We start from the raw sequence: 25,218 nt of genomic DNA, 5'->3' as shown, positions 1-25,218 counted from the left end.
GAATTCTCCCAGGGCTACAGGGACATGGCAAGAGGAGCAAGCAGGGAGCTAGCGATGCTCACACCTAATCCACACAGTCCCTTTGCAAAACAAGATGAATCCTCTGTGGGAGCAAGGTCGCAACTCCTTCCCACTCCAGCCAGAAAGAGTGAAGGGTGAGCATGCAACACATCACATCACAAACAACGGTTTCATTCCTCTGCTTTTCTTCCCATACTTAGAAACACGATCTAAGTTGCCATGTTCAGGTGGAAACATTTTTCTTAGCTCATTTTTGTCTTTCTAACAGTCAGCCTTTTGGCCAACTTTTGTAAGTGATGTCTTAGGCTAGCCAAGTCACAGGCTGAAGCAGGAGTGTGGATCACTGGTTCTGTCTCTCTAAACTGGAGAAGATGTCACCAGTCCAACTGGCTCTGTCCACACCTTGGTGGTCACAGCCTGTGGAGGGGTCCACACAGCCATCCCATTCAGCAGCGCCGTCCCCTGGGCCTCCCCTTTCTTCACTGAGGAGCGGAGAGTTTTAGGTTATTAGAAGCATCCAGATAAAAACACATTGGTGATCGTTTCTACAGCAGTGGGAAATCTTGCTTTTTTTTTTTTAATCAGGTCTGCTAGAGTTGAAAGGCGAAACTTTCTGGACATCAACTTTGTAGCAAAAAGGGGGTAGAATGGAGCTGGCAAGGGAAGAAATGATTTCAGTGTAATAAAAATGGGATTGTTCAGCACTGAGCTGAGAGTATTTCTACTACTTGGTATTCAGATTAAATGAAGTTTGAAAGTCACATCAGCGAGTATTATATTTCTTTGAAACTTCGGCTGTGTTTCCCATCAATGGCATTTTTATTTCATTTAGTTAGCATAGCCACGAGTAAAACTATAGACAGGTTCTACGTGTGTGTGTGTGTGTGTTTATTTTTATCTACAGACACTGCAGCTATTAAAATATGATTTTAGTGTCTGTTACAGGAACCTTAAGAAATGACGCGATGAGGGCGAGCATCTCGTGCCACCTCTGACTGCTCCCTGCTCCCAGGGCACGTTCACACCGGCACTTAATTTGTTACCCTGCATTAGAACATGTCTCCGTCACCTCTGAAACTGTCTCAAAGGCAAGGCCTTTAGAACCTGTGTTCTTTAAACACAAAACAGGATTATGGATTAATCTCAGGCAGGGAAGTCCCAAGTGCTGTGTAACCTAACAAGTCAAACCAGGCCTTTGGCAAGTCCCTTCCTGGACTGTCCTCGGGTCCTGCTGGTGACCTGGTAGAGGAAAGAGTGGATGTGTGTGTGAGCCTAGGCATGACTTCTTGAAAGATCAACATTTGTACACACTGGAGTCACCTTTTATACATAGTGCTACTGACATTAACCAGAGAAGTGGGCCTGACAGGCGGGGCCCCAACGCCAGCAGGAGAGTGGCTCGCTGGGCGCAGCACAGTTTATCTGAAGGAACTGAGCACAGGGTAGTTACATGGCCTAATTGTTGGTAGTCCAAAAGGAACTATTGCTTGGAGAGAGGGGTTTTGAGGTTACCGAGTGTGACCTACCAAATGTGGTATTTGTTTAAATACATGCATCCTTGTTAGGCATTTTAAATATCAAGGCTGTTTCTCACATTGAACTCTGGATATCATGATTGGCTATAGCTACGTATAACACTGCACATTCCTGAAGAGGGGAGAGGAAACTGAATGAAGAATACTTTTAAGCAAAGCCATTTATTTTGAGAGGCTTTAAAGAGAGAAACAGTCCCAGCTGAAGCAGCCAGGCCGTTGAGTGAATATTTGGCCCCTCAGGCAAGGAAACCGAGCTCTTTTCTTAAACTTGTCTTGAGACTACTTAATACTGGAGTGATATTTGATGCAGGATTAAGTCTAACCACTTTATATCAGATGAGACTATAATCTTGTATTGATAATCAAAACACTGAATTTACTTTTAATCTGGAGAACCGCTAGGAGAACGAAAATACTTATTTTGAAGATAGAATACAAAGGCACAAACAAAGAGAAAGAGCCCTTTAGAGAAAATGTAGATGTTTGTAAACCACAGTGTGTGTGTTTAGTAAAGCAGGAGCCGGATGCCTGAGTATAAACTGCTGTCCAGTAGACCCTTCCCTTCCGACATGGTCTGTGAAGACCGGGGACTTTCTGTTTCTGCCTAGAGGGACAGAGACTACATCTGTACACATGTGTCATCAGGAAAGACCAGTGTCTGTTCTGAAGCACAAACACTATGCATGTAAGATGTGTACAGTGGCCGTTTCCAGACAGGGTGTGAGTATGACCCTTGATAGCCACTGGGTTTCTTCAGTCTGTGCTTCCTCAGGACCAATCTGTAGCACTTAGCAGGGGTTGGGGGGGGCAGAGCCAAGGAGAACCAGAATAACCTAGTTCTGGGAGTCTAGGATCAAAATTCTGTTCTAATTAGTTCAGACGGATGACCAGAAGGCAAACTATCATTCTCTGGGGTCCTGGGAGGATGTTGAGCAGCACATTGGTGGCTATACGATGGAAGCTAGGCCAGGCTCCACAGATCTGCGGTTGTGTTGCATTTAAAGATGTAAAGAAGGCAAGGAGAGGCATGACCTGGCTGCCTTGTGGGTGTGGCATCTCTCATTCTCATCCCTTTGTATATGGGGTGGACTGTTGGGATGGACCTCTTCATTCCAAGCTTTCCTCTTTATGATTTCCCCAGAGTTAACTACTTACGAATATTTTTTCCCAGGCAGCAGCAATAGCTATGAGAAGAGGGGACCAAGTCACTGTGGGAGATGTTGGGGGATGCGATGCGTATGGGCAGATTTTCTTCTGAAGGACTAGGGTAGCACAAAGCCTCTATAAAACATAAGTATGGGAGACATTGAAGTGGAAGATTTCTTTTTGGCACTTCATGCCTAGGTTTTGCTTTTCTCTCACTGAGGAACTAACCAAACCATGCTCCAATCATTTGGAGAATAGATTAAATTTGAGGATAAAGAAGTATTATGTTATTTTTTCACTTATCTGGGTGATAATGATAAAGAAATCAGTCTCTGCTGGTGGCATTTCATATGTAGTGTTATACTGCCCATTGCCTACTATTGCATTAAAAAGTGTATGCATTGTGTGTGACAGCTTGTTTTATGAAGACAGGGCACAGTGAGGGCATTTGTCACGATTCAGGACTTCGTGTGTGGATTCAGTAGGTGTGAAACCACTGATTTCAATCGTGACCTTTTACCTGGATGTGTAGTCTGCCTCAAGAACGGAAAGGCTTTTTACATGATAACTCTGCACTTAAATCTCCTTTAGGAAGACTCATCCTCAGTGTGAGGATGTGTAATTGCCCATCTGTGACTGTTTTCTTCAAGCCCATCCTTGGTCCCAGCTGTTTTATTATGGATGTAATTCCTGCTATGTGGAATAAACTTTGGAAGATAAACAGTTGTTCTTACATAGTTGCAGATCCACATAGAGTCTTAAGAAATAGTAGGGATAGATTTCACGTGTCTTTCATTCAAGGCCACCCCAGAGTCACGCCTTGCATAGCTATACTCCATGTCTACACCTGGAGCTCTAGCACTGGACAGTGAGGAACCAGAACGTTCGACCACCTTTGGTTTCCTCCTCCTTGCTGCTTATAGCTTCATGTACCAAGATGTTCTGTAAATTTGAGATTTACTTTTAAAAAAATCAATTTGCTTGAGAGCCATCTGAGTGATGTGTATCAGAACTCCTTCCTTTTGACTGTTCACTAATAACCCGTCCATGGATATGTTACAGTTTGACCCATCTGCAGCTGAAAATGCCAGAGATCTTTCCCAGCTTGTGCATAGTAAGATTAATGCTTACTGTGCTTTGAACATTTCTTTCTCTTTTGTAGGAATCTATGTCTTGATTCCTTTGGTATTTGCTGTCTGTTTTGTCCAGTTACTCCCACATGGTTAAAAAGACTATTCAATGAGTTGCTTGTGTCAAACATCACTCAGTCATATTTTGTGTGAGCCTATTTCTGCATTCTCTATTCGGTTCCGTCAATCCACATCTCTATTCCTATGCAAGTATCACACTGTCTTGTTTGCTAGAGCTACACTGAGGGTAGAGCTATTTCTCTCTTTATTTTTCTTTGGCTTATTTGAGCTTGTCTGAAGCCTGGGCCTTTTCATATAAAGTTTACAGTAGCTTGTCTATGCCTACAATAAACTGGCCAAGAGTTTGATAGGAATTATGTTAAAACTATGGATCAGTATGGGAAAAATGACATCTTTACTGTATTTACTCTTCAAATTCCCACAGATACTACATTTCTGCTTTAATTGTATTGATCTTCCAGAATGTTGTAATTTTTTGTGTATAGATCCTATATTCATTTTACTAAACTTACAATTACCTACTTCATTTTTAATGATTATAAGTGGCATCTATCTCTACATTTGTTTTCACATATTTTTGCTAGTATATGGAAATGCAAACCAATTTTGTGTGTGTGTTGATTCTGTATCTTTGAAATTTCGCTGAATTTCCTTGTCTGGGAACTTGAAGAGATTACATGGAATTTTCTAGGCAATGTGTCATCTGCATTTAGAGACAGCTTTATCTATTTTTTTCTTAGATTTTACGATTTTCATTTTTTTCTTGCCTTATCACAATGGCTAGAACTCCAAGTATTTGAAGAAGAGAGGCAAGAGACTGTTGATATCCTTGCCTTGTTCTTGGAAAAAAAAGTTTCTGTGAAGTACAAGTGATAACTGTAGATTTTCCTCAGAAGTTCTATCTCTTTAAAAAGCTCACCTCTATATTTAGATGGGTTGAAACACAATTTATATCTTTAGAGGGAAGAAAACTAAGCAATGAACATATTTTGGTAGCATGTTCAGTTGTTTCCGTATGATGGGTATTGCTTGGGAAATGGTGGTTGGCAGAATTCTATGATGATCTATGAGAGTTCCTTTTCCTGGTGTGTGCATCACGTTTGAAACAGGAGAACTGCATTTGCCTTTAGGTTATTACATAGCATAGAGCCAACTTTAAGAAGAGCATTGGTATATGGTGGCCCCGGCCTTCATGTAAAGTCCTGAAAATGAACCAAGCACTTTCTGAATAAGTTGGGCCAATAGAGGAGACAAGTCTGGTTGAGGAGACTCTCCATTGCCAGCTCTAAAGGTTTGAAGGGGACGAATGACAAGGAACTGTGGGCAGCCTCTATGAGCTTGGAGTGGCCAGAGAATAGTGACATCATACCTACTTTCTGCAAGAAAATGTCTTCTGCCCTCACTGCCATGGGCCTAAAGGACCCAAGGCTCCCGATGAGAAGCAATGTGCCAATATCTTGAAAGCAAACTCTTGAGACTGAGTGGCTAGCTCAGGCATACTTTACCAGACTTCTGACTACAGAACTCCAAGTTATCAAGTTTATAAAAGTACCAGCTAAGATATTTACAATAGAACTGTGATCAAAGAACTTAGTGAAACGAAACGATACAAGATCTATCTACTAACATGTTTGGCATGTGTCTGTATACGCTAGGCATATTCTAGGAGTTTTTTTCAGGTATAGGGGCTCTAGCCAAAATGAGTGAGCTCATTCTCTGCTCAGGGCCCTGAGCTTCTTCCAACATCTCCCAGTTTACTGCCTTCTAACAAGTCGCCTGTTGTGTTTGTACTTAGAAGACTCATACTTCAGTGAAGAATAGCCCCATGCAATCCTATGGCAGATCTTCTGCTTTTTCTCGTCTCGAGTTATCTATCTGCTTAGTGATCCTCTTCTTGGGACTATGTGGGGATTCAATGGATTATGGAACACTCTACTGTTAAGTCAGGGGCCATAAGTCTTTGTTGAGATGGCGCCTTCTTTTCCCCCTTCTCAGCATATCTCCCTAGTCATTTATGGATCATGTATTATGTGAGAATATGCTTTGCCCAATAGGAAGGTTATGAAGCATGCATCGCATCTTGTGTGCTCAAGGAGTAAGGTGACGTTGGAGAAGCCAGTTTTGTTGCTCAAAGAAGATAGACGTGTGGCCTGAGAACAAGAAGAGGCCAGACTTGGATTCAAGCTTGATTTGGCCAATCTGATTTAACTTTGATAGCATTAATAGGTGTCTCCTCCTAAGCTTGGTCTGAAGGAGACCCATCTCATTCTTCCCCTTTGGAAAATTGCTTCAGTACTTCCCTAGTATCATAGAAAGTAGGTCTGCCTAAAACCACTACCCGGATTTTGTCGACTGGGCATGAACAGACCATGCTGATAAAGGCGGCCAGATGACATGGGCAAATGGTTCAGATTTTTCAAGAGCCTGATCGTATAGTTTGAGTGCATCAGGAACAAAACGGTATCAAATCAGACAACGCTGTATCAACACAAAGCAAAAACCCCAAAGCAAGTTATCAGTCTAATCGGTGAAGCCCATGAAGTCTTTAACAGGGGAAAGGAGGTAGGTATGATCAAGGCACACGTGGCAGGGAGAGCAGTGATGGAGGTGGACGGTGGCAGGAACTGCTGTTGACAGCTCTGGAGTCCCAAAGCACATGGGCATTCCCTGGCGACCATATTACAATCAGTATAAATCTAATGGGCTGTCAGGAGCCAGGCACTCTTGCTCGGAAGTATAGCAGCTTTGAGGTCATTTTGGCAAATTAGTCACCACCATCGCTGCGGCTGGTGAGCCCTGTCCTGCTCTGCAGTCATGCATCCTCCTCTTCCTCGTCTTGGAGACTCCAGTCTCATCTATAACCCATTTGCCCACAATGGACAGCTACTCTTTATGCAGACTGTTCTGGGTTGAAATGTCTTAAAATTACTTATTTTCATGAGCAGTGCCCACTTACAGGAAAAAGTACACAGGACAGAAAATAATACATTACCTAGAATACATCTGCTAGATACCATCCAACGATCAGAATAGTTTGATGCACTTCCCTCTGTTTTTTCCCCCAACGATATACAATTAAATCCTCCCACATAGTTGTAATCGGTTCAGTATTTATTAACCAGATTTTCTCACTTAGGTTGTCCTAACTCTCTTTCTTGTTTTAGTGAATCATTGACTTAGTGTCTAATAGCTAATTGAAATCCTAACAAATGGGTGCCTGTGATTTTTGTAAAATAACAGATTCTTTGCAAGATTATCATGTATATGAGTAGATTGCTTATCTCATTTCTGTGGAAGGGCAAACACACCTATGCATTTTGCTATGTCTGTGTAACATGTATATACACACATCATTTATTGTGATACTTAAAACAGCATTGTGAATGTTTAATACCTAGAATAATCTCCTGCAGGAACTTCCACTATCATATCTTTAGAGTAAATTACTTAAGTGGAACAGCTGAACCAAATGGTACTCTTAAGTTTTACTGCATGCCACAGAGAATAAAATGGGGGGGGGGGATCCCTCCCTCTTGTGATCAGAGCTATAAAGCCTGCTCCAATACTGCCTCTTCCAATTAAGTGAGTGCATGGGTGTTTAGATTCAAGCGGGTTAAAATGAACAACTGAAAATCCAATTCCTGTGGTAATAATGACCCCAAGCCTAGTGCTCCGTAGCCCACGGGGGGTTGGTGACGCAGGCGAGACAGGCTGATCCAGCACCGCACTGCGCAGGGTGTTCTCTTCGGGATACTGTGTCCTGCTACCCCTCTCCATCCTTCCAGCTTTACATTTGGGATCAATAAGCTTAAAAGATAAACAATGCACAGTTTGCAGACGTTTAATTGGCTTGTTATAGATTAAGCTGAAACCTTCCACCTTGATTGAGGAAGCATAGGCATCTTTCTGAAAACTCAGAAGGATAGAACCCAACTCTGTCTTTCTTATTATTCAATCTTTCACGGTCTGAACGCTAAACACCAGCGTTTAAGCCACCGCGCCTTCCCTCAACAGTCATTGCAGGCTCGCACATGCACACTAGAAACAGGCAGGCAGCTGCAGTAGCTCAGGTGGTCCCCGTGGGACCTGGCAAGTGCCATAAGCAGCCATACTTGGCAGATAAGAAGACTGGCATAGATGATGAGATAGAGATAGGGATAGAGATAGAGATAGCGATAGGGATAGGTATAGGGATAGGGAATAGGGATAGGGATTAGATATAGAGATAGAGATAATATAATGACAGTGCACAGCCCAGTGTGCTGGGGGCTTAGCCTCTTTGGGAGCGCAACTATCTAGCTTTGGAACCCATGCTCCACACCATGCTCTGTGCTGTTCTAAAGAATGCCAAGCCCAATTAGGGCAAATGACACTGTTCAGAGCAGCAACACAGAACACAGAAAGAAAATCATCCGCTACTCAGAGAGTGCCCACAGAAAGCACACCTGGAAGCCTGTCCCCATAGCTGTCCTTTTAGGGACACCACAGAACCTGGTACCAGCTAGAGTTAGAGCATTGCCTGAGGCCATTCGGACTGTACTTATTTTTACTCCAGTACCCTTTGACTTAATGGTACCTGTGAGGTCAGATGTATGTGTTTTGCACATATCTTTTCTACCGCTATTTGTCACAGTGGTGATTTGTTGATTACCACCCCTGAAGAGAAAGGGAACACAGGACATTTTAAATGCGGTTTAATATTGAGGAGCTCAAAGTGGGTGTTGTTTGGCAGGAGGAAAGGGTGCTTAGACGCCTTCATTCAGCCAAGGAGAAGGCAGTTATAAACACACTCCGCAGGTCCAGGTGATGGGCAGTCTGGCTATCAGTGTCAACATTTTCCAACAGATGTCCCTTGAATGCAGCAGTGGGGAAGATTGGGAGGATGGGAAAGAGGCAAGTGCAGGTGTAGGTAATTGGAAGACCAGGTTAGCAGTAGTTCCGGCTCCTAAGGGATCCTAAGGCTCACAGCTTTACTGACTGGAAAGTTGCTGCTTCCGAGGAGGAAGGAGTTAAGCCTGTATCATTATATCATTTTTCTTCCTTTCTTCCTTCCTTCCTTCCTTCCTTCCTTCCTCCCTCCCTCCCTATCTCCTTCCCTTCCTATCTTTCTTTTCCTTGCATGTGTGTGTGTGTGTGTGTGTGTGTGCGTGTGTGCATGTTCATGAGGAGCACATGTTTGTCTATGTGCAAGATAGAGACAGACGTTGGGTTTTTTTCTTCAAGTGCTGTCCACCCTATTTTTGAGTGAAGTCTTTCACTAGAGTCTGTGGCTTGGATGAGGCTGGCTGGACAGTGAGCTCTGGGAAGAGACATGTTTCTACCTCTTCAGTGTGGGGATGGCAAGCATGCACCCCATGCTTCTCATGTGGGTGATGGAGGCTGGGGGTTAGCCTTAGGTCTTGTCACCTAATGACTCAACCTTCGGTAGGACTGTCAGTGTCCCGCTATTCTCCCGGGTCAGTTCTTAGTCCAGTTTATTGTAACTTGGGTTGTGGGGATTTTCCTGGCTGAGGCGAGGGCACACTGAAACACTAGAAATGGATCCCAGGAAATGGGGATAGATGATGGAACGCACCATCGACAAGCATCTGCATTGAAAATACAGTATTCAAAATTCCAGATCAGGAGCACAACCTACTTACCGTCTTGTCACTGGCATGTAATACGAAGGGGCAGGTGGAAGCTTCGTCAAAGCATTTCTCATCAGATCAGGCCAAGTGAGCAGTTCCAAAGCTCAGGAGCCTGCCAGGCCTTGGAAAGGGACATAGGGCAGTGTTCTTGGCAGGTAACAGAGAAACTGGCTTTCAAGTCTTCAGTTGTACACGTGTGTGTGCAAGTTTAGGTTGATACATATTAGCATTTTTTTATCTTAAATGGGTTTTAAATTTTATCTTTTTAATGCCCTGTTGTTCAGGTTCAAAGGTCCTTGTTTCTCCAGAACTGTAGAGGACTCTTTAGATATCTATCCGCTGATGGCTTCATTATTATTAAAGTGTGTAGAGTTAGGAATTATTCAAGTGAGACTGAATGGTCTTAATACTTAATCATTTTATAGTCTGTAACACAGAAAGACCAATAAAGTAAGAAATAACTGATAATTGTTTGTTGTTTAGGGTTTGGGGTTTTGTTTTAGCATTAGTGGAGCCAGTCTGGGGAGATGGTTCAGCTGATAAAGTGCTTTTAATGTAAGCATGAGGACCTGTGTTTGAATTTCCAGAGAGAGAGAGAGAGAGAGAGAGAGAGAGAGAGAGAGAGAGAGAGAGGCACCAGGCCTGGTGGCATATAGTTTTGTAGTTTAATTCTAGCGTTGGGGAGTCAAAGGCAGGAGGATTCTTGAACCTCACTAACCAGTCTAGACAAATTGGCAAGAGATCGGGTCAGTGAGAGATTCTGCCTCAAAGGACAGGGTGGAGAGCACTCAGCACTGGCCTCAGGGCTGGAAGAAAGAATACTGGGAGGCCCTGCTGCTCTGGTCCTTTGTATCCCTTAGGACTTCCCTTCCACAGTCCTCTTAAAGTCACAACTGGAATTAAGTTCCTGTCTTTTGATTCTGAGCCTTCCTGCCAACCCAGACCTGCTGAGGATGAACTTGTAGCTGGTATTCAGCAGAGTGGATCATGCAGAGTACAGAGCAGGCCTAAGAACCACTGGGCTCTACTCCATCACAGAACTGAGGACATTTTTCTTAGGCTACTGTGGAACTCTGGGATCCTGGTTCTTGCCAGGGTATCAGTGAGCCCTGGCTTTCATTCTTTCAGGAGCCATACCTGAGCTTCTTGTCTTCACAGTGAAGGAAAGGTCCCAGGCAAACAGAGTCCAAGATTTTGAAGGGCAGAAAGTATCAAGGTTGGCTGTAAGGCTTCATTCATTCATTGTTGCACAAAATGGGTCAGAGTGAGCATTTCAGAATTGTTTTTGTCTTCCCACTCTTTCCATTGTGCAGGTTTTATTAGGCATGAACACAGGGACAGTGATGGGTGCTGATCTCTCAGTGATTATAGCTTAGCTATAGCTAGCAAACCTGTTATACAGAATCAGTGCAGACTGTGAAAACCGAATACCTCTGGGCTCAGGAGAGGAAGGCTGGGTAGTAAATGCCCCATTGGGTGAGACAGAGAGAGCTGGGCGCTTTATCTTCTCAGGTTTGACTTCTGTCAATCCTGCATTACAGTTCTGTCTTCCCACTTGATAAGGAAGGATTTGCAAGTTTAAAGAGAGGTTGGAACAATCCAGGGTTCCCAGGCTTGTCCACACTTTGAAATCACCTGGATCTTTAAGAAAGTATGTATGCCTGGCTTCTCCTCTGTGTGTGATCAAAGCGTTGGAGTTGACTCACTTCATAAGTGATTTTAATATGTAGCAAGCTAAACCGTGTGTGTGTGTGTGTGTGTGTGTGTGTGTGTGTGTGTAGCAACAACTAAAGAAATTGAGGTCACAAATTTGAAAGAATTCTAGTGGTAGGGTTTTACACAGATGGAGGAAAGGATTAAAAGGGATTAAAATGATATAGTTATATTTTAATTTCAAAAATAAAATGTTTAAAAAAGCTTAAAGAAAAAAATTACATAGGTCCCAAGGATCCTATATGTAGAAGGAATGGCAGGCTGTGTCCCGCCACCCGGCTAGCTTTACACCTGGAATAATTACGTGGAAACTGTATTCATTTAAACACTGCCTAGCACGTTATCTGTAGCCTCTTATTGGCTAACTCTCACATCTTGACTAACCCATTTCTAATAATGTGTGTAGCACCACGAGGTGGTGTGGCTTACCAGGAGTGATCTTAACCTGCATCTGTCTCAGAGAGGAGAGGCATGGCGTCTGTCTCAGAGAGGAGAGTCATGGCATCTGCCTGAGGTGTCTGCCTGACTCTGCTTTCTTTCTCCCACAGTTCTGTTCTGTTTACTCCGCCTACCTAATTTTCTGTCCTATTAAAGGGCAAAGGCAGTTTCTTTATTAACCAATGAAAGTAACACATAGACAGATGACCCTCCTCCATCACTATAGATGCAGACAACACTCGATCCAGGCCTCCTTGCAGAGTTCCAGGTTTTGATCACTGAAAGGTCATGAATGGCATAAAGGGGAAATGTGTCAATGGGACACTGGAAGGTGAGCATCTTTGGGGTTAAGAAGGAGGGAAGTCAAGTTCAGAAATATGTGTTTTTGTGCCTGTGTGCTTGAAGGTAGGTGGCAGCAAGAATGAAATCATTGAATTCAGTAACAAGCAAACATATAATGGGTTAAACATTCCCTAGGCGCTAGCTAATAAAAACCATCACTTTTACAACATAAGTTCTAGCTATCTTTATTTTCAATTGGATTTGATTTAGAATAATCTAGGAGATTGCAACACACCTTTGAGTGTGTCTGTGAGGGTTGTTCAGATTCCCAAAGAGAAAGTCCTTCAGCTGAATGTGGTAGTGGCCATCATCTCATAGGCTGAAGCCATGGGCAGAATAGAAAAGGAGAAAAGTGAGCTACACATCCACCTCCCCCGCCTCCAGACAACTTGAGTGTGAACAAGCCTCAATCTCCTGTTGGCACAGCCATAAGTTTTATCTGCCACTATATCCTCTATAATTGTGAACTAAAATAAATGCTTCATATCCCTTAAGTTGCTTCTTCAGGGGTACTGGTCACAGCAAGGAGAAAACTGATTAACTAATTCTCACAGTGCTCTTTTGAGCCAAGCTGGTTATTAGTCCCATTTCATAGTGAGGAACTTGAGGCCCAGAAATTTTGTAATCCAGAGCTATCCAGTTATAAGTGATAAGCAGCTTGCTTTTGAGTCATGTCTACTAAGCGACTTGCCAAGCTGCCTGTTGTGTGAAGAATGTACCAGATGCCCCACTTGCCTGTCCTTGCACTAAAAACTTCATGTACATCGCTTCATGTCAGACGTGTCCTGACTTGTAAGGAATTACCACCACTCTCAGTGAAGAGACCTCAGTTGCTTTCCCAAGGTTTTGATAACTAGTACATGTTGAAGCAGGAATTACTAATATAGACTAATTTAACGTAATTTAATATTACATTTAGCTATTCTTTAGTGTTTTAAAAAACCTTATTTTTTTAACATTTCAAGTCAAATTTTAAGTGAAATACTATGAATAGACAGAAAAACATAGACCTCTAACTCCCTTTGTGTTGGGGATGATGGAACGAGACCAATGCTGATCCACTCTTTCCCATTCTCCTAACCTATCAGCACCCAGGACACCTTAGTGGAGCCCTTGATATCTGGCAAACAAGTTTGAAGCACACTGCTATGGATAACCATATCCTTCCAGATATGGGATGTAGGCCAGTGATATTTTTGACAGATGTTGATAATGTGTAGATCCTCGGCAATCAGAAGGTTATAATTCTTGTGGAGCTTCTTTGAATCCCAGATTGATGGAGGCCAGTTCCCAGACAAGCAGTCCAAACCGTTGACAGTGGCAATGGGAAGGGAAGCCCCACCTTGACTCAGACCTGTAGAAAACACTTGGAAGTCTGCAGCATAAACATTAAGCACTGCTTTCCTCCCTACCACCCCCATTTTCCTCCTCTTAAATCTCTTATTCTTTCTTTAAAGCAAACAAAACCTCCCTCTAGTCCTGGCTTGAAAGATGTCTTCCTTTTTATTCCCTAACATCTTTTTCCTGGTCTTTACTTTAGTCTGCTCTTTGCTACTACTGTAGGTGGAAGCTAATCATTCATTCCTGGCCACCCAGACCCAAAATAAACCACACAGAACTGTATTAATTAAAGCACTGCTTGGCCTATTAGCTTATGCATATTTCTAGTTAGCTCTTATATCTCAAATTAACCCATTTCTATTAATCTGTGTATCGCCATATGGTTATGGCCTACCAGTAAGTTTCCATCTGGCACCCAGCATCTGTCTCCTGTGGCAGCTACATGGTTTCTCTCACTCCACCTTTTTCTTCTCTTCTATCTGCTTAGTATTCCCACCTTGCCCTATTCTGTACTACAATAGGTACAAAACAGCTTCTTTATTAACCAGTGGTATTCACAGCATACAGAGGGGAATCCCTCATCAGCTACCCCTTTCTAATTATGTTTTAGAAAATCGATCAGACTTGAGAAACAGGTTCTATTGCAAGGGAAGCTGATGATGAAACCAGGTCCTCACTGAGGGCAAGGTTAGAGACAGAGCCAGGAGCAGAGGCATATCCATACACACATATACACATACATTACATACATACATATGTACATACATGCACATACATACAGGCACACAATGTATGCATGTATGTATCATTACTGTAGCCCTGTCATACACGTGAAAGGGGAGAGAAACCTGAGATAGTGGCATTAAAAGTAAAGTAATCTAGGGTGGACTGATGGATTGAAAATGCGTTTCCAAAATAGAAACTGTTGGACCTTGGTTACAAGTGGGGTGTTAGAGAAAGGAGAAGAAAGAGGCCCTTGTGATTTGAGGTTTTAAGCACAACATGATTGGGAAATGGTTAAGTGTTGGGCCCATATGGTAGGTGTGTTTAGGGAGCGGCAAGCTGGGACTTGGAAGAGGCACAGTACTGATTTGGTTCAGGCAGGTGTTGCCACAGACAAGAGTTGATTTAAAGCGCTATGAGAACATCCATATGGAAGTGACCAAGGTGGTAAATATGTATGAGAGAAGCCGAGTAGGCAGGAGGAGCTAAGGGCTGAAGAGACTTCTGATGAGCACTGAGAGACGGGAATCTCCGTCCACCCCTCAGTGTCTGTGCCAAAGACGGAAAGCTCTATGCTCAGATTCCTGGGGCAGAGGGCTGAGGCTAAGGGTGATGAGGAATTTGCAAAAGAAATAAAAACAATCAGCTCATAAGTGTGGTGGCTCATTGAGCTGTTACTCAGAATGGTGACTTATAACCAACAGAAACTTGTTTTTCACTGTTTGGAGGCTGGGTACTTCAGACCATAGCACCAGAATGGTCTAGTTCAGGAGAGGATTGACTTCCATGTGCCATTGTGCTGAATTCTAATCCATGCTCTTACATGGAAGAAGAAGAAGAAGCAGTTCCCTGGCTCTTGTTTTAATCAAAGGTAATCATGAATTAGGATTCTTCCCTCATGAACCTAATCCTTCCCCTCAAACCTAATGCCTGTCCTTGAGATTCAGGATTTTAGCATGAGTTCTGGGATAGGACATAAACCTCAGACCGTAGCACTAAGGAAATTATAATATATAGGAAAATGGAGAGAGGCTACAGCACTGTTAATTTGTGAAAAATATTTCCAAAGATTATTTAATAACAAAGGAAAGTACACATGATGCATTAATCATTTATAAAATTTTATTTCCATATGTACATATTTGTATATAAAAAATCTCTGATGTGTGTGTATAAGTACAGGAGAAAATTACAACCAACTGTTATGATATTTATTTCTAGGAGATGGGACTTGGGGGTATCTTAACTAAATATAACATTATTAATTATAAAGGAAAAGAAAACTTAAGTTTTCATATCTGTAACTTTCAGATTTTGTAGAGAACTAGAATACTGAAACCTGGCCTAATGACCCCTGCCCCAGGGGAAATACCTCTTGCTCCTCTGTGTTCACGAGCTCTAAAACGTTAAACAGAGTTTAACCATGGCAGTGCCTGGAAACGTGCCCTGCGAGAGTGATTGTTTGCAGGTGGCTGCGGGAACTGTGGCTCAGGGGCCAGCGCCATGGCAGGCAGCACTTTCTATCTAGGAACTCACAAACTGGGGTAGGGTTGGAAGAGCCTGAAGAACGCATTTGAAAACCCTACTGGCAACATGTTGGGAAACACCCAGTCTCTCCTGATCCTAGGACTGCCAGATTGGCAAGAAATGGTATCTCCACCATGCCGACACCTCCCAGGTGTCCAGAGGCTCTTTGTGTAGAGTCGCTGATATAACAACTGATACTGCCAACCGGAACTGGTTAAAAGTTGTTTGGTTGGAATATTGTGAAGCTAGCTGCCATCTGCCAACAAGCCGGATGGTGGCAGGAGAGCTAACAACTTGTAAACCTAGCTGAGTTTGTTATTTCTGCATCTACAGATTCAGACAGTTCAAGCTCCAGCTAATAAGAGAAAAATAACATTCCTGGAATAAATAGTCTATTTGAAGTAAAGAACATTTGGGACAGAAGATGGGGTTCTAGAGGACATAGGTTGTCCTATGTGGAAGAGTCAGGCACATTCCCTGAATTGGTCTTTAGAATGACATCTATTATTACATCTTTATTTTTAATTAAACATGCGCGGGTGTTTGTGTGCATGCATGTATGTACACGAGTACAGGCGCTGACAGAGGCTAGGTAGGGTTGTATCTCCTGGGGCTAGAGTTATAGGCAGTTGGGAACTGCCTGAAGTGGGGTGATAGAAACTGAACTGGGGTCCTCACTAAGAGCAGTTCATGTTCTTAACCACTGAGCCATCCTTTCAACCTATGGCATCTTTTTGAAATACTGCTATGTAATAATAAGTCTATAAAAGAATTAGACTCCTTTCGATATGCTACTTTTCAGAAGGGCTTCTAGTCATTTAATGGTCTTTATGAGAAACTAAAAAACTTAATTGATTTTTTACCTTTTATGCATAGTAGAGTAATACTAGTTACAGTTAAACATATATGATTCTGTGAGTTTTGTAAGTTATCTTTTATATTCTGTGCTTTTAAATTTTTTTTAGTTTTAGCTTTGATTTACAAGCTCATTAAATCTGCTCTTTCTATCAGGGCAAGATGGAAGGTCTTCTGAACCTTAAAAGCATGTAATTTACCTTGGAAATGAACTTCAGTGCTTATTCTGAATGAAGTCCATGTAAAACTGCAGAAATTGTGTAGCAAGTCTTTATGAATTGGGACCTTACATGTCATTGACACATTGTGAAGGATTTTCTGTTGACTTTAGTGATGGATGATTCCATTGCTGCCAAGTTCAGCTGCAAGGAGAGTCTTAGAAATCCACACATCAACTCTGGAATCTAGAAACTTCCTAGACCATGATTTTTGAATCAGCAGGGTGGATGCAGCCTGCGCCTGCACAGGGAATGACATTTTACCAGCTTGTTTCATGGAAGTCTCTGGAACATGACCATAAACACCTGCCCTCCTTGTTGTGTGTTGGCTTTAAAAGCCCCCGATGGTTTGGAGGAGGGTAAGGCCTTGTCTCATAGATCCTTGGTCCAATTTTTGGGAGACCTGGCTGAAAATCCTAGATATTTGATAGTCTGGCTTATTTCTACAGTGTATTAGCACCCTATAAAAGTTACATGTCATTTAGTTCAAGTTTAGAACCCTCTCAAGCTTCAGGGGCAAACCAAATTGAACCTTTTGTGGCTGGAATTCTGTTTACCCTTTGGCCAAACCCTGCTTTCCTGATTGTATGTCAGGGAAGCGAGGTGAGCAAGGCTCCAGAGGCTCTGTGGACGTCAGTTACCTCTACCAAACAAAGTTTGATAGGTTAAAACATGAATGAATCTGAAACACTTGATTAACTTTCTGTCAAAGCACTGTGGGCTCCATACAAAAGTGTATAGTTCCAGCCAAAGTGTGTTTTGAGTCTTACATTCCTCTAGCTGGACAGAAGTACCTGAGATTATTACCCATAGGTTTGGGAATTGGGTCAAGCAACCCCCTTCTGATAGATACGTTAAAGAATTTCTATAAAGATCATTGCCAATCAATTAAATAGACCTTGAGGAGTTGGGAGACTTCATGAGTTTGAAAGCGTCGCTTTTTATCAGTGACAGGCGACAAATGAGTCCCATTTGTGTGGAGTTGTAGATGGCCCATTGTCTCTCTGTGTTTCCTTGTCAGAGCACAGGTCGCGAGACATCCCTTGCGTATGACTGAAGGAGAGCTCACTTGTGCACCTCCCTATGCCTTTCAGATAGAGGAGCTGATGAACGCCCTGGAGAAGACCAGACAGGAGCTGGATGCCACCAAAGCGCGCCTTGCTCGAGCTCAGCAGGTCTTCTGGCCGAAAAGGAAGCACACCTGGCCAACCTCCGCCTAGAGAGGAGGAAACAGCTAGAGGAGATCTTGGAGATGAAGTGAGTCGCCATCTTTGCTCTTCTGGTCTTTGTGCCTCCCTTTGAGTGTAGGGAAAAGGGAGGGCTGGATACTTGGAGAAGGAGCTCAGAAAAAATTAGTGACTTTTGAGGTGTTGCTTGATTTTTTAATTACAGCTTTGGTGCCTCGTTTGGCATATTTTTTCAATATCCATTACTTTAAACATGCATAGCCAGCTTCTGAATATGTATGTCTGTGTTTTATGGACGGCACTGGCATTCACAGATCTGTTTGTCACCAGGTTTGCGGTGGCAGAGGACTGAGGCCTTGTTTCAGCCTCGAGGTTAGTCTGAGTGCTACTTGCAGTCAGTGGGAACGTCCCTGAGCAATTAGGATGTTGCCAGTTGTTATCCTCACTCCTTTTCAGTGCCTGGCTAGAACTGACTTTCAATTGCAAGGACACAGGACTCAGAGTTAGTAGACTGATTAAAAAGACAGGTTGGACTCTCTTCCCACAGGCACACTGTGGTTCAGGTGGAGGGACAGGTGAGTAGCAGGAGAACTGGGTTGCTTTCATTGCTTCCTGTGAATACAGTGAGGCTGGTTGCTGGGAAGCAGCCTTCCTGCGGCCCCATAACTCACCCTCCTCTATATACCCAGCTCCTGTTTGGCTTTCCAATGAAAGATCAGCATGGAGACAATGGGAAGGAGAATTATTAATGATTTGAAAAATAGTTGCCATGTATTTGTTCCTAAGAACAATCACGAAATTGCACTTCTTATAATGGTTAAATGAAACAATCGAAAGATATAATTTAAATCCCACTTCCTCCCACAATTGTGGCACCTTAAGCCAGTACACAGACTTTGAAATTGGTGGCTAGGTATGGAGGAGTGACCTCATGGTGACCCAGCAAGTCTTACACATGGTTAACAGTTAAACCGAGAAGCTTAGATCATGGAAAATATGGAATGAAATATTTTTGAAGGGTTTAATAATGAGAAGAAAACTTTTATGTCTCTTCAAGTACCTCAGTTTCTCCAAGACCAAAGAACAAGTAAGTTTTTTTCACATATAAACTCATATAAAATAGTATTTTGTCTAATAAAAGATGATATAATAAAAACAGATATTATTATACACCATTTAGAAGCCAGGGAACTGAGACTCCGAGAGACTCAAATAATTTGCTTACAGCCACCTGGCCAGGATTAGCGCAAAGCCTTCCATTTCAGGCTCCCTTTCTGCTCCTTCCTTCTCTCATGGAGCTTTGTGCTCATTGTACCAGGTCTGGAACATCCGTCTGCCTGAGTCGCTACAGAAATCCTGCTGCCATTCCCAGAGCTGGGCACATGACAGGTGCTCACTGACCATTGGGCAAATGAGTAGATGAGACGGTGAAACCACACACGTGTGTCAAACACATCCCTATTCTGTCCCCGTTGTGTGCTGTTGCGTGTGCAGGCGGCCTCATTGTTTTCAGTGGCTCCCCATATTGTACAATATGCTGTTATAAGAGCCCTTTGATTCTTGTTTATAAAAAGAGTATGAATTTGCATAATTTTGAGAAAAGGAGTAGTAATGGACTATACTGGATTAGGAATGATCAGATCCGGGATACAATCCTAGTACTTCCACCTGGTAACTGTGGAAGGGAACTGCCCTTAACCTTGTTGGCTTCCCCTACCCCCAGATTTCTCCTCTAACAGTGTGAGCAGAGAGCTTGACACCCAGAAAATGATATGTGTCTATAAAGGCCTTGTCGACCGGTGAACACAATGTCATATGTCTAGGTGCTTTGTGAGGAGTACCATTTATCTAAAATTGGATTTATTTTTCTAAAACATACAAGCCATTTCCATGTGTATGTTTTCCTACTTAATTTCATGATTTCAGATAGCACCTAGCTAAGGCCTCTTTGGAGAATTGCCACATTATTTCTGAAGTGTTTAATCTGCTGCCACTGCAGAATAAATACAGAATTCTTCTGTTAATTCTGTTGGTCAAAGAAACAAAGTCCTGCTTCATTAAACCCAATGTAAACCCAGTTCATTATTAAATTCACCCAACAGACCGGCTTATGGATGCCTTACTTGGGACTAAGGAGACATAGGTATGGAACAAGCTTCTGAACTAACTGTTGCATTGCTACATGGTAGTGACGGCCCCGTGTAAGCTGCTGAAACAATCAGATGTGCATTAACAATGTCTGATGCTTACTAATCAAGCAATAGTAAAGCTTGGAATATTCATTCAGCTGGAACTCATCTTTAAGCAGGTCTGCTAACCCCTGGTAGGAAAGAGTCACCATGCCATACCAGAGGGAAGAAGGGTGGGCCACCGAGTCAAGACAAAGGCATTATTTCTCATACTGTGACATGAGAGGAGACACCTTTTGATTGCCAAAGTTTTTCTCTTCATTAACATGGAGGGAGGAATGCCTGCCCGGCCTGCTTTACGGAAGTGTGTTAAGGTCAGGGTAGAAATGAAGTACTGGACTGGATTGCCTGTCAAATAGCATGTGTGGAAAGTGCTTTTAAATCTAACGTGGGCTTTTAAAGACTGAGAGGTGTGTGTCTGTTACAATTCATCTGCAAAATCAAGTGGTATGAAGTTTTAGAAGTGGAAGCCAGCTGGATCCACGCTCCCAACTGGTCTTAGAGACTCCTGTGCGGGTCATTGCCGAGGAAGGATTCCCAGGCCCTGGGAAGCACCATTCTTGTTAGAGACCGTGACTTCCCAAGGGGAGCAGCCATGTTCCGTGCGGGTACAGGAGCTCGTGTGTCCTCACAATGAACTGGAATGTCTTTCCATGCACTCTGCCCACTTGTCTTGTTTTCGTTACGTTTTCCTTACCCAAATTGACCCTAGCATCAGCCATACAAGAGATAACCTTTTATGTATTTGCTATATAATATTTGAATATAATATTGTGTGTGAGAGAGAGAGAAACAGGATACACAGAGAAGCAACATGGAACATATATCATCCGTGGCCTTATAATACAGTCCCTGAGAACAGTTTGCTTGTTCTATTACCTCAAGAGTCTCTGGTCCTACTTTGGTAGCCATTTACTTTTGGCTGTTTCCGGTTTTGTTGACGTGTGTATATGTGTGTGATGTGTGTGGATCCCCTGCGTTGTGAGCCTCTGACCTGAGTGTTGAAAAATGAACTCTGGAAGAGTACAAAGGAAACCCTCTTAATGTCCGAGCCATCTCTTCAGTTCCCAGTTATTTCATTTTTAAGTGGAGTGTGCGTGCATGTGTGTGTGTGTGTGTGTGTGTGTGTGTGTGTGTTGTGTGATATCATCTTGAGTCCCATGTCACACTGACTTGTGTTTTCTCCTGCCATTGTTCTTCACTGGGCAGAGAGTGTTCTTTTGATTTAGATCTAGATCAGAATTAGAAGGAGAAAGTGCCTGGTTCTTCTGGCTGGAAGTTAATCTCATGCTGTAACTTTGCACTTGGGTTTCCTTTGAAAACTGCATATGGGGAACCAATAAGCATTTGTGGAACCAAAGGATGAACTAGTTTTAAAAAAAAAATCATAGTTTCTCACTGATCCTCTACAGCAAGGTAGGTGCTAACCTAGAGGAAATAGAAAATCCCCCTTACCTTGTTAAGCTTACACTTTTAGTAAAAGGGGTGATGGAAATGAATGAATAAAGTGTTTTATTATGTAACCTTTAGAGAGGTTTGACACATCACTTATAAAGCCATTTACAAATGGAAGGGCCTTCCGGTTTATTTGGGATACAGAGAGAAGAAACAATGTTACGAGCCTTACTACTTTCCACATCAGTGCAGGAAGTAAAGGTAAGTTCAGTGTGAGGGAGATCCCCTGAATTTACATGAAGAAATCGTGTTCTTTGCCCAACACTCTCTTAGTTTGATTTTTATTGGTTTGTATCCAAACTGCTGGCCATCGTTCTGATACTGGAAAAAACTTACAGTTCATAACTGTGTATTTCCGTCAAAGAAGACAGTATTTACCTTTCCCTCTGTGTGAGAATATTGCTCTACTTTAAAAAATATCCAAAAGCTTTTGCTAAGACGTTTTATGATGTTTTATTTTTGTTACATTTGCTCGTACTTAAGAAAGACTTTTATTAAAAGACTATTAAGAACTTTCCAAGTTTGGCTTTAAGTACTGCGCAATTACCTTACATTCCAGTAACCAAGCTTGGTCATTTAATTTCTGGCAGGTGAATTTGATATCTGTAGCTAAAAGGAATGACGACCGTGAGACCCTGACCTGCTTGTGCATTTTCTCAGACAGGTTGACCTGTCGTAATAATTTCCCAGGCAGACAGGCAGCTGATACTTTTCATTTATTATAAAATGCTAAGTCACTTCAAGTGCTTTAACAACTACTTGCCAGTCCCATAATTTGAGGTATGTCTTTTTGATTTTTGCTGGCGATTTCCCATACCTGTGTAAAAGTTTTATGTAAACCTCAGCGTTTTAACTCATCTGATGATTTTTGTGGAGTCCATCTTCATTTCCTGGGTATGGTTAGATTTCAGACGTCTCCTCCAGATAGTTTTCAAGCCTTTGTATATAGTGAGTTGTTTTAGTGCATTCCCGTGGGCTACAGCACCCTCTCAAGCTACGACATCATCTTATTGGCCCCTTTGATCTGGGATCCTTTCTGAGAGAGCCACTCATTAGGTAAGTGCCCTTCAAAGCAGAGGCAACACACAGAATATGATAAAATCAATTTCTTCTTTACCTCATGCCATCATGAGAAAAGACAAATCACATTTTTTCAGGGAGGAATTCTAAGTGCCTGGCAATTTGCACAGGATAAATGGAGTCTGGGAGAGGAATTCTGAAGGCAGCCATTACTTCCAATTGATAAACTTGGTTGTAAGGGGGCTCTACTATTTCCCAGAGGCGTCTCGGGAATTGAATGGGATCCTCATTCATGAGAAGTAATCACCAGCTTGTAAGAGTGCATTATTTTGTCATTAATTCATTTGTGACACTTAGAATAATTATATCTTCAAATTTTAATTTTATTCAATATAGAATTTTCTTTTAAATTGCAACGTAGTTTCTTCTCTAAAAAAATACATTATTGATAAAAACCGTAAAGTCCAGCTTAAAATATATTAAGTATTATGGTCACATGTCTGGAAAGTCCTAGAATGTCTGCCCAGGTTTGAAAGGCATTTGCATTAGATGGGACTTTTGGGATGCTTATTGTAGCTGCATAGTTACACGTGGAGATTAAAGATGATAAGCATGGAAGGAGGGAAGAGATGTTATGGAGGATGTATTGTTCAGCGTGGATTTTGATTTGTGCTACAGGCAATGGCATTAGTATGGTTAGTTGTCATTCACGAGTTCTGCTTCCCACTCTTAATTCTGAAATTGGTAGCTTAATGCCCATAGCAGAAGACAAAACATTTGCTGCATATAAAACTTATAGTGGAGAAATAAAATTTAACTGTAAAGAAAATAACCTTACAAGAGTGGAATGTTCTAGTTAGCTTCCAACACAGGGAACAGAAAACTCGTACAAGTAGCAAACTTCTGTCTTGAAGCTTTGCCACTCGCGGCATTTGGCCACCACCTTTTGGTGCTGAAATTCTGGCCTCGTTTCCAAGTGTCCAATCCATGTTCCAGCCAGCAGAAGGAAGGGAAATGAAAGGAACCTCCCTGGCCTCGAAGTTACGCGTATCTGCCACTGACATCTGAGTCAGTTCACAGCTCATTCGAAAAAGAGTTGCTGAGCATCTGCTTTGTATAAGGCCGCTCTGAGCGCTGGGCACTCTTCTAGGTGCTATTTTAAGGTATGGAAAATACTCCTGACAAAGGTTCTATTCATAGACCCAATACTGTACATGCCCTGGTGTGGGAAGGAGTGGCTCACTAGCCAATTTGAAGTCACACGGTCACACATGTTACCCACGCAAGCAGGAAGATGCAGCCTTTATGTGGCTAGAACTATGAACAGCTAACACGGTGGAAGGCAAATCAACAAGTAAAGGAAAGCAAGTACTGGGAGGACTTGAAATTCTTTACAGAATAAGAAAAAAAATAGACCAGCTGGTAAGCCGCCGCACCACATTGCGCATTCACTTCAAACAGATTATTCCTAACCCATACTGTTTCTATCTGTCCCCACCTCCTCTCTCTCTCTCTCTCTCTCTCTCTCTCTCTCTCTCTCTCTCTCTCTCTCTCTCTCTCTCTCTGTGTGTGTGTGTGTGTGTCTGTCTGTCTCTCTGTCTGTCAAGGGACACAATGTGACTTCAAAGTCTCCTTCAAGTACAATCCATATATTCGTAAAATGACCTGGAACAATGGATCAGTCAGGAATTGCCAGACTCTTTCTTTTTCCTGTGATAAATGCAGTTCAAAATGCATTTTTGGCAGGGCGGTAGTGGCACACGCCTTTAATCCCATCACTCAGGAGGCAGAGGCAGGCAGATATCTGTGAGTTCGAGGCCAGCCTGGCCTACAAGAGCTAGTTCTAGGACAGGCACCAAAGCTACAGAGAAACCCTGTCTCGAAGTAAAAAAAAAAAATGCATTTTGGTTCAACACTGCCTCTCATGTAGGACAAGAGTAGATCTCCTCTGTATTTTATGCATTGCCTTTTCCCCATAACACTCGTTAGATACGAAATAAATGAACAAAGCAGAAATGATGATTAATAATCAATATAGAGGAAAACTCTGAAATGGATTAAGTTGATTGCCATAGAGAATCAAGGACCTTCCTTGATTCCCACAAAGAGGCATGTGCTATTTGATTAAAATGCCTTCAGAGAATCAAATGCAGGCAAAAATACTGTTCTGTGCTTCAGGCTGTGAGGTTAAACTTAGCAAGATATATTTATGTGATGTTATTGACATGTCACATGAATCACTGCTGTCTCCTGCCAGGTGGTCAGTGTGATGGTTCCTGGACACTGTTACAAACATGGAGGATTTGGGATCTGAACTCAAGGACAAGCATATTCAGTACTATGCATAGGATGTTAGCTACTGTATGCATAGTTCTCTAGCCTATGGATTCAGGGACCAGTGTCCATTAAATGGGGAGCAGTGGGGAGATAAGCAGAGCGACAGGGTGGGGTGATGGGAATGAGGGGGACAGGAAGGGAGTGAATGAAGGAAACCTTGAAAATCAGCTCCTTATCTTAAAACAAAATAAGGGGCACCCTGTCTTTTGGCTGGAAACATGAAGTAGATATATCGTTTTAATAGAGAAAAGTGTCAATCAAAAGGGCCATTGGCCTGGTGGTTTTTAATGGAAATACAAACATTTTCTGAGTTAGAGGAGTGTAGGCTTTCCGCTTAAATAATCACAATCAGCAGTTAAATAATCCACATGCTTGGGAAATGTGGAACTT

The 25,218-nt window shown here is 42.4% G+C and overlaps 1 protein-coding gene across 1 annotated transcript in view; it reads left to right on the top strand.

Annotated features, from left to right (window-relative positions):
* Erc2 (ELKS/RAB6-interacting/CAST family member 2) overlaps nt 1–25,218 on the top strand; it is a 681,609-nt gene that overhangs the window by 494,908 nt on the left and 161,483 nt on the right. The window contains 2 exon segments of the mRNA XM_042054009.1: nt 17,735–17,815; nt 17,818–17,897. Of these exon segments, the coding sequence (XP_041909943.1) occupies nt 17,735–17,815; nt 17,818–17,897 (161 nt within the window).

The sequence above is a fragment of the Arvicola amphibius genome, chromosome 12, assembly GCF_903992535.2.
Source record: "Arvicola amphibius chromosome 12, mArvAmp1.2, whole genome shotgun sequence".
Taxonomy (NCBI): domain Eukaryota; kingdom Metazoa; phylum Chordata; class Mammalia; order Rodentia; family Cricetidae; genus Arvicola; species Arvicola amphibius.
The sequence above is the reverse complement of the archived record's forward strand: the minus strand, read 5'-3'. Positions and strand labels throughout refer to the sequence as shown.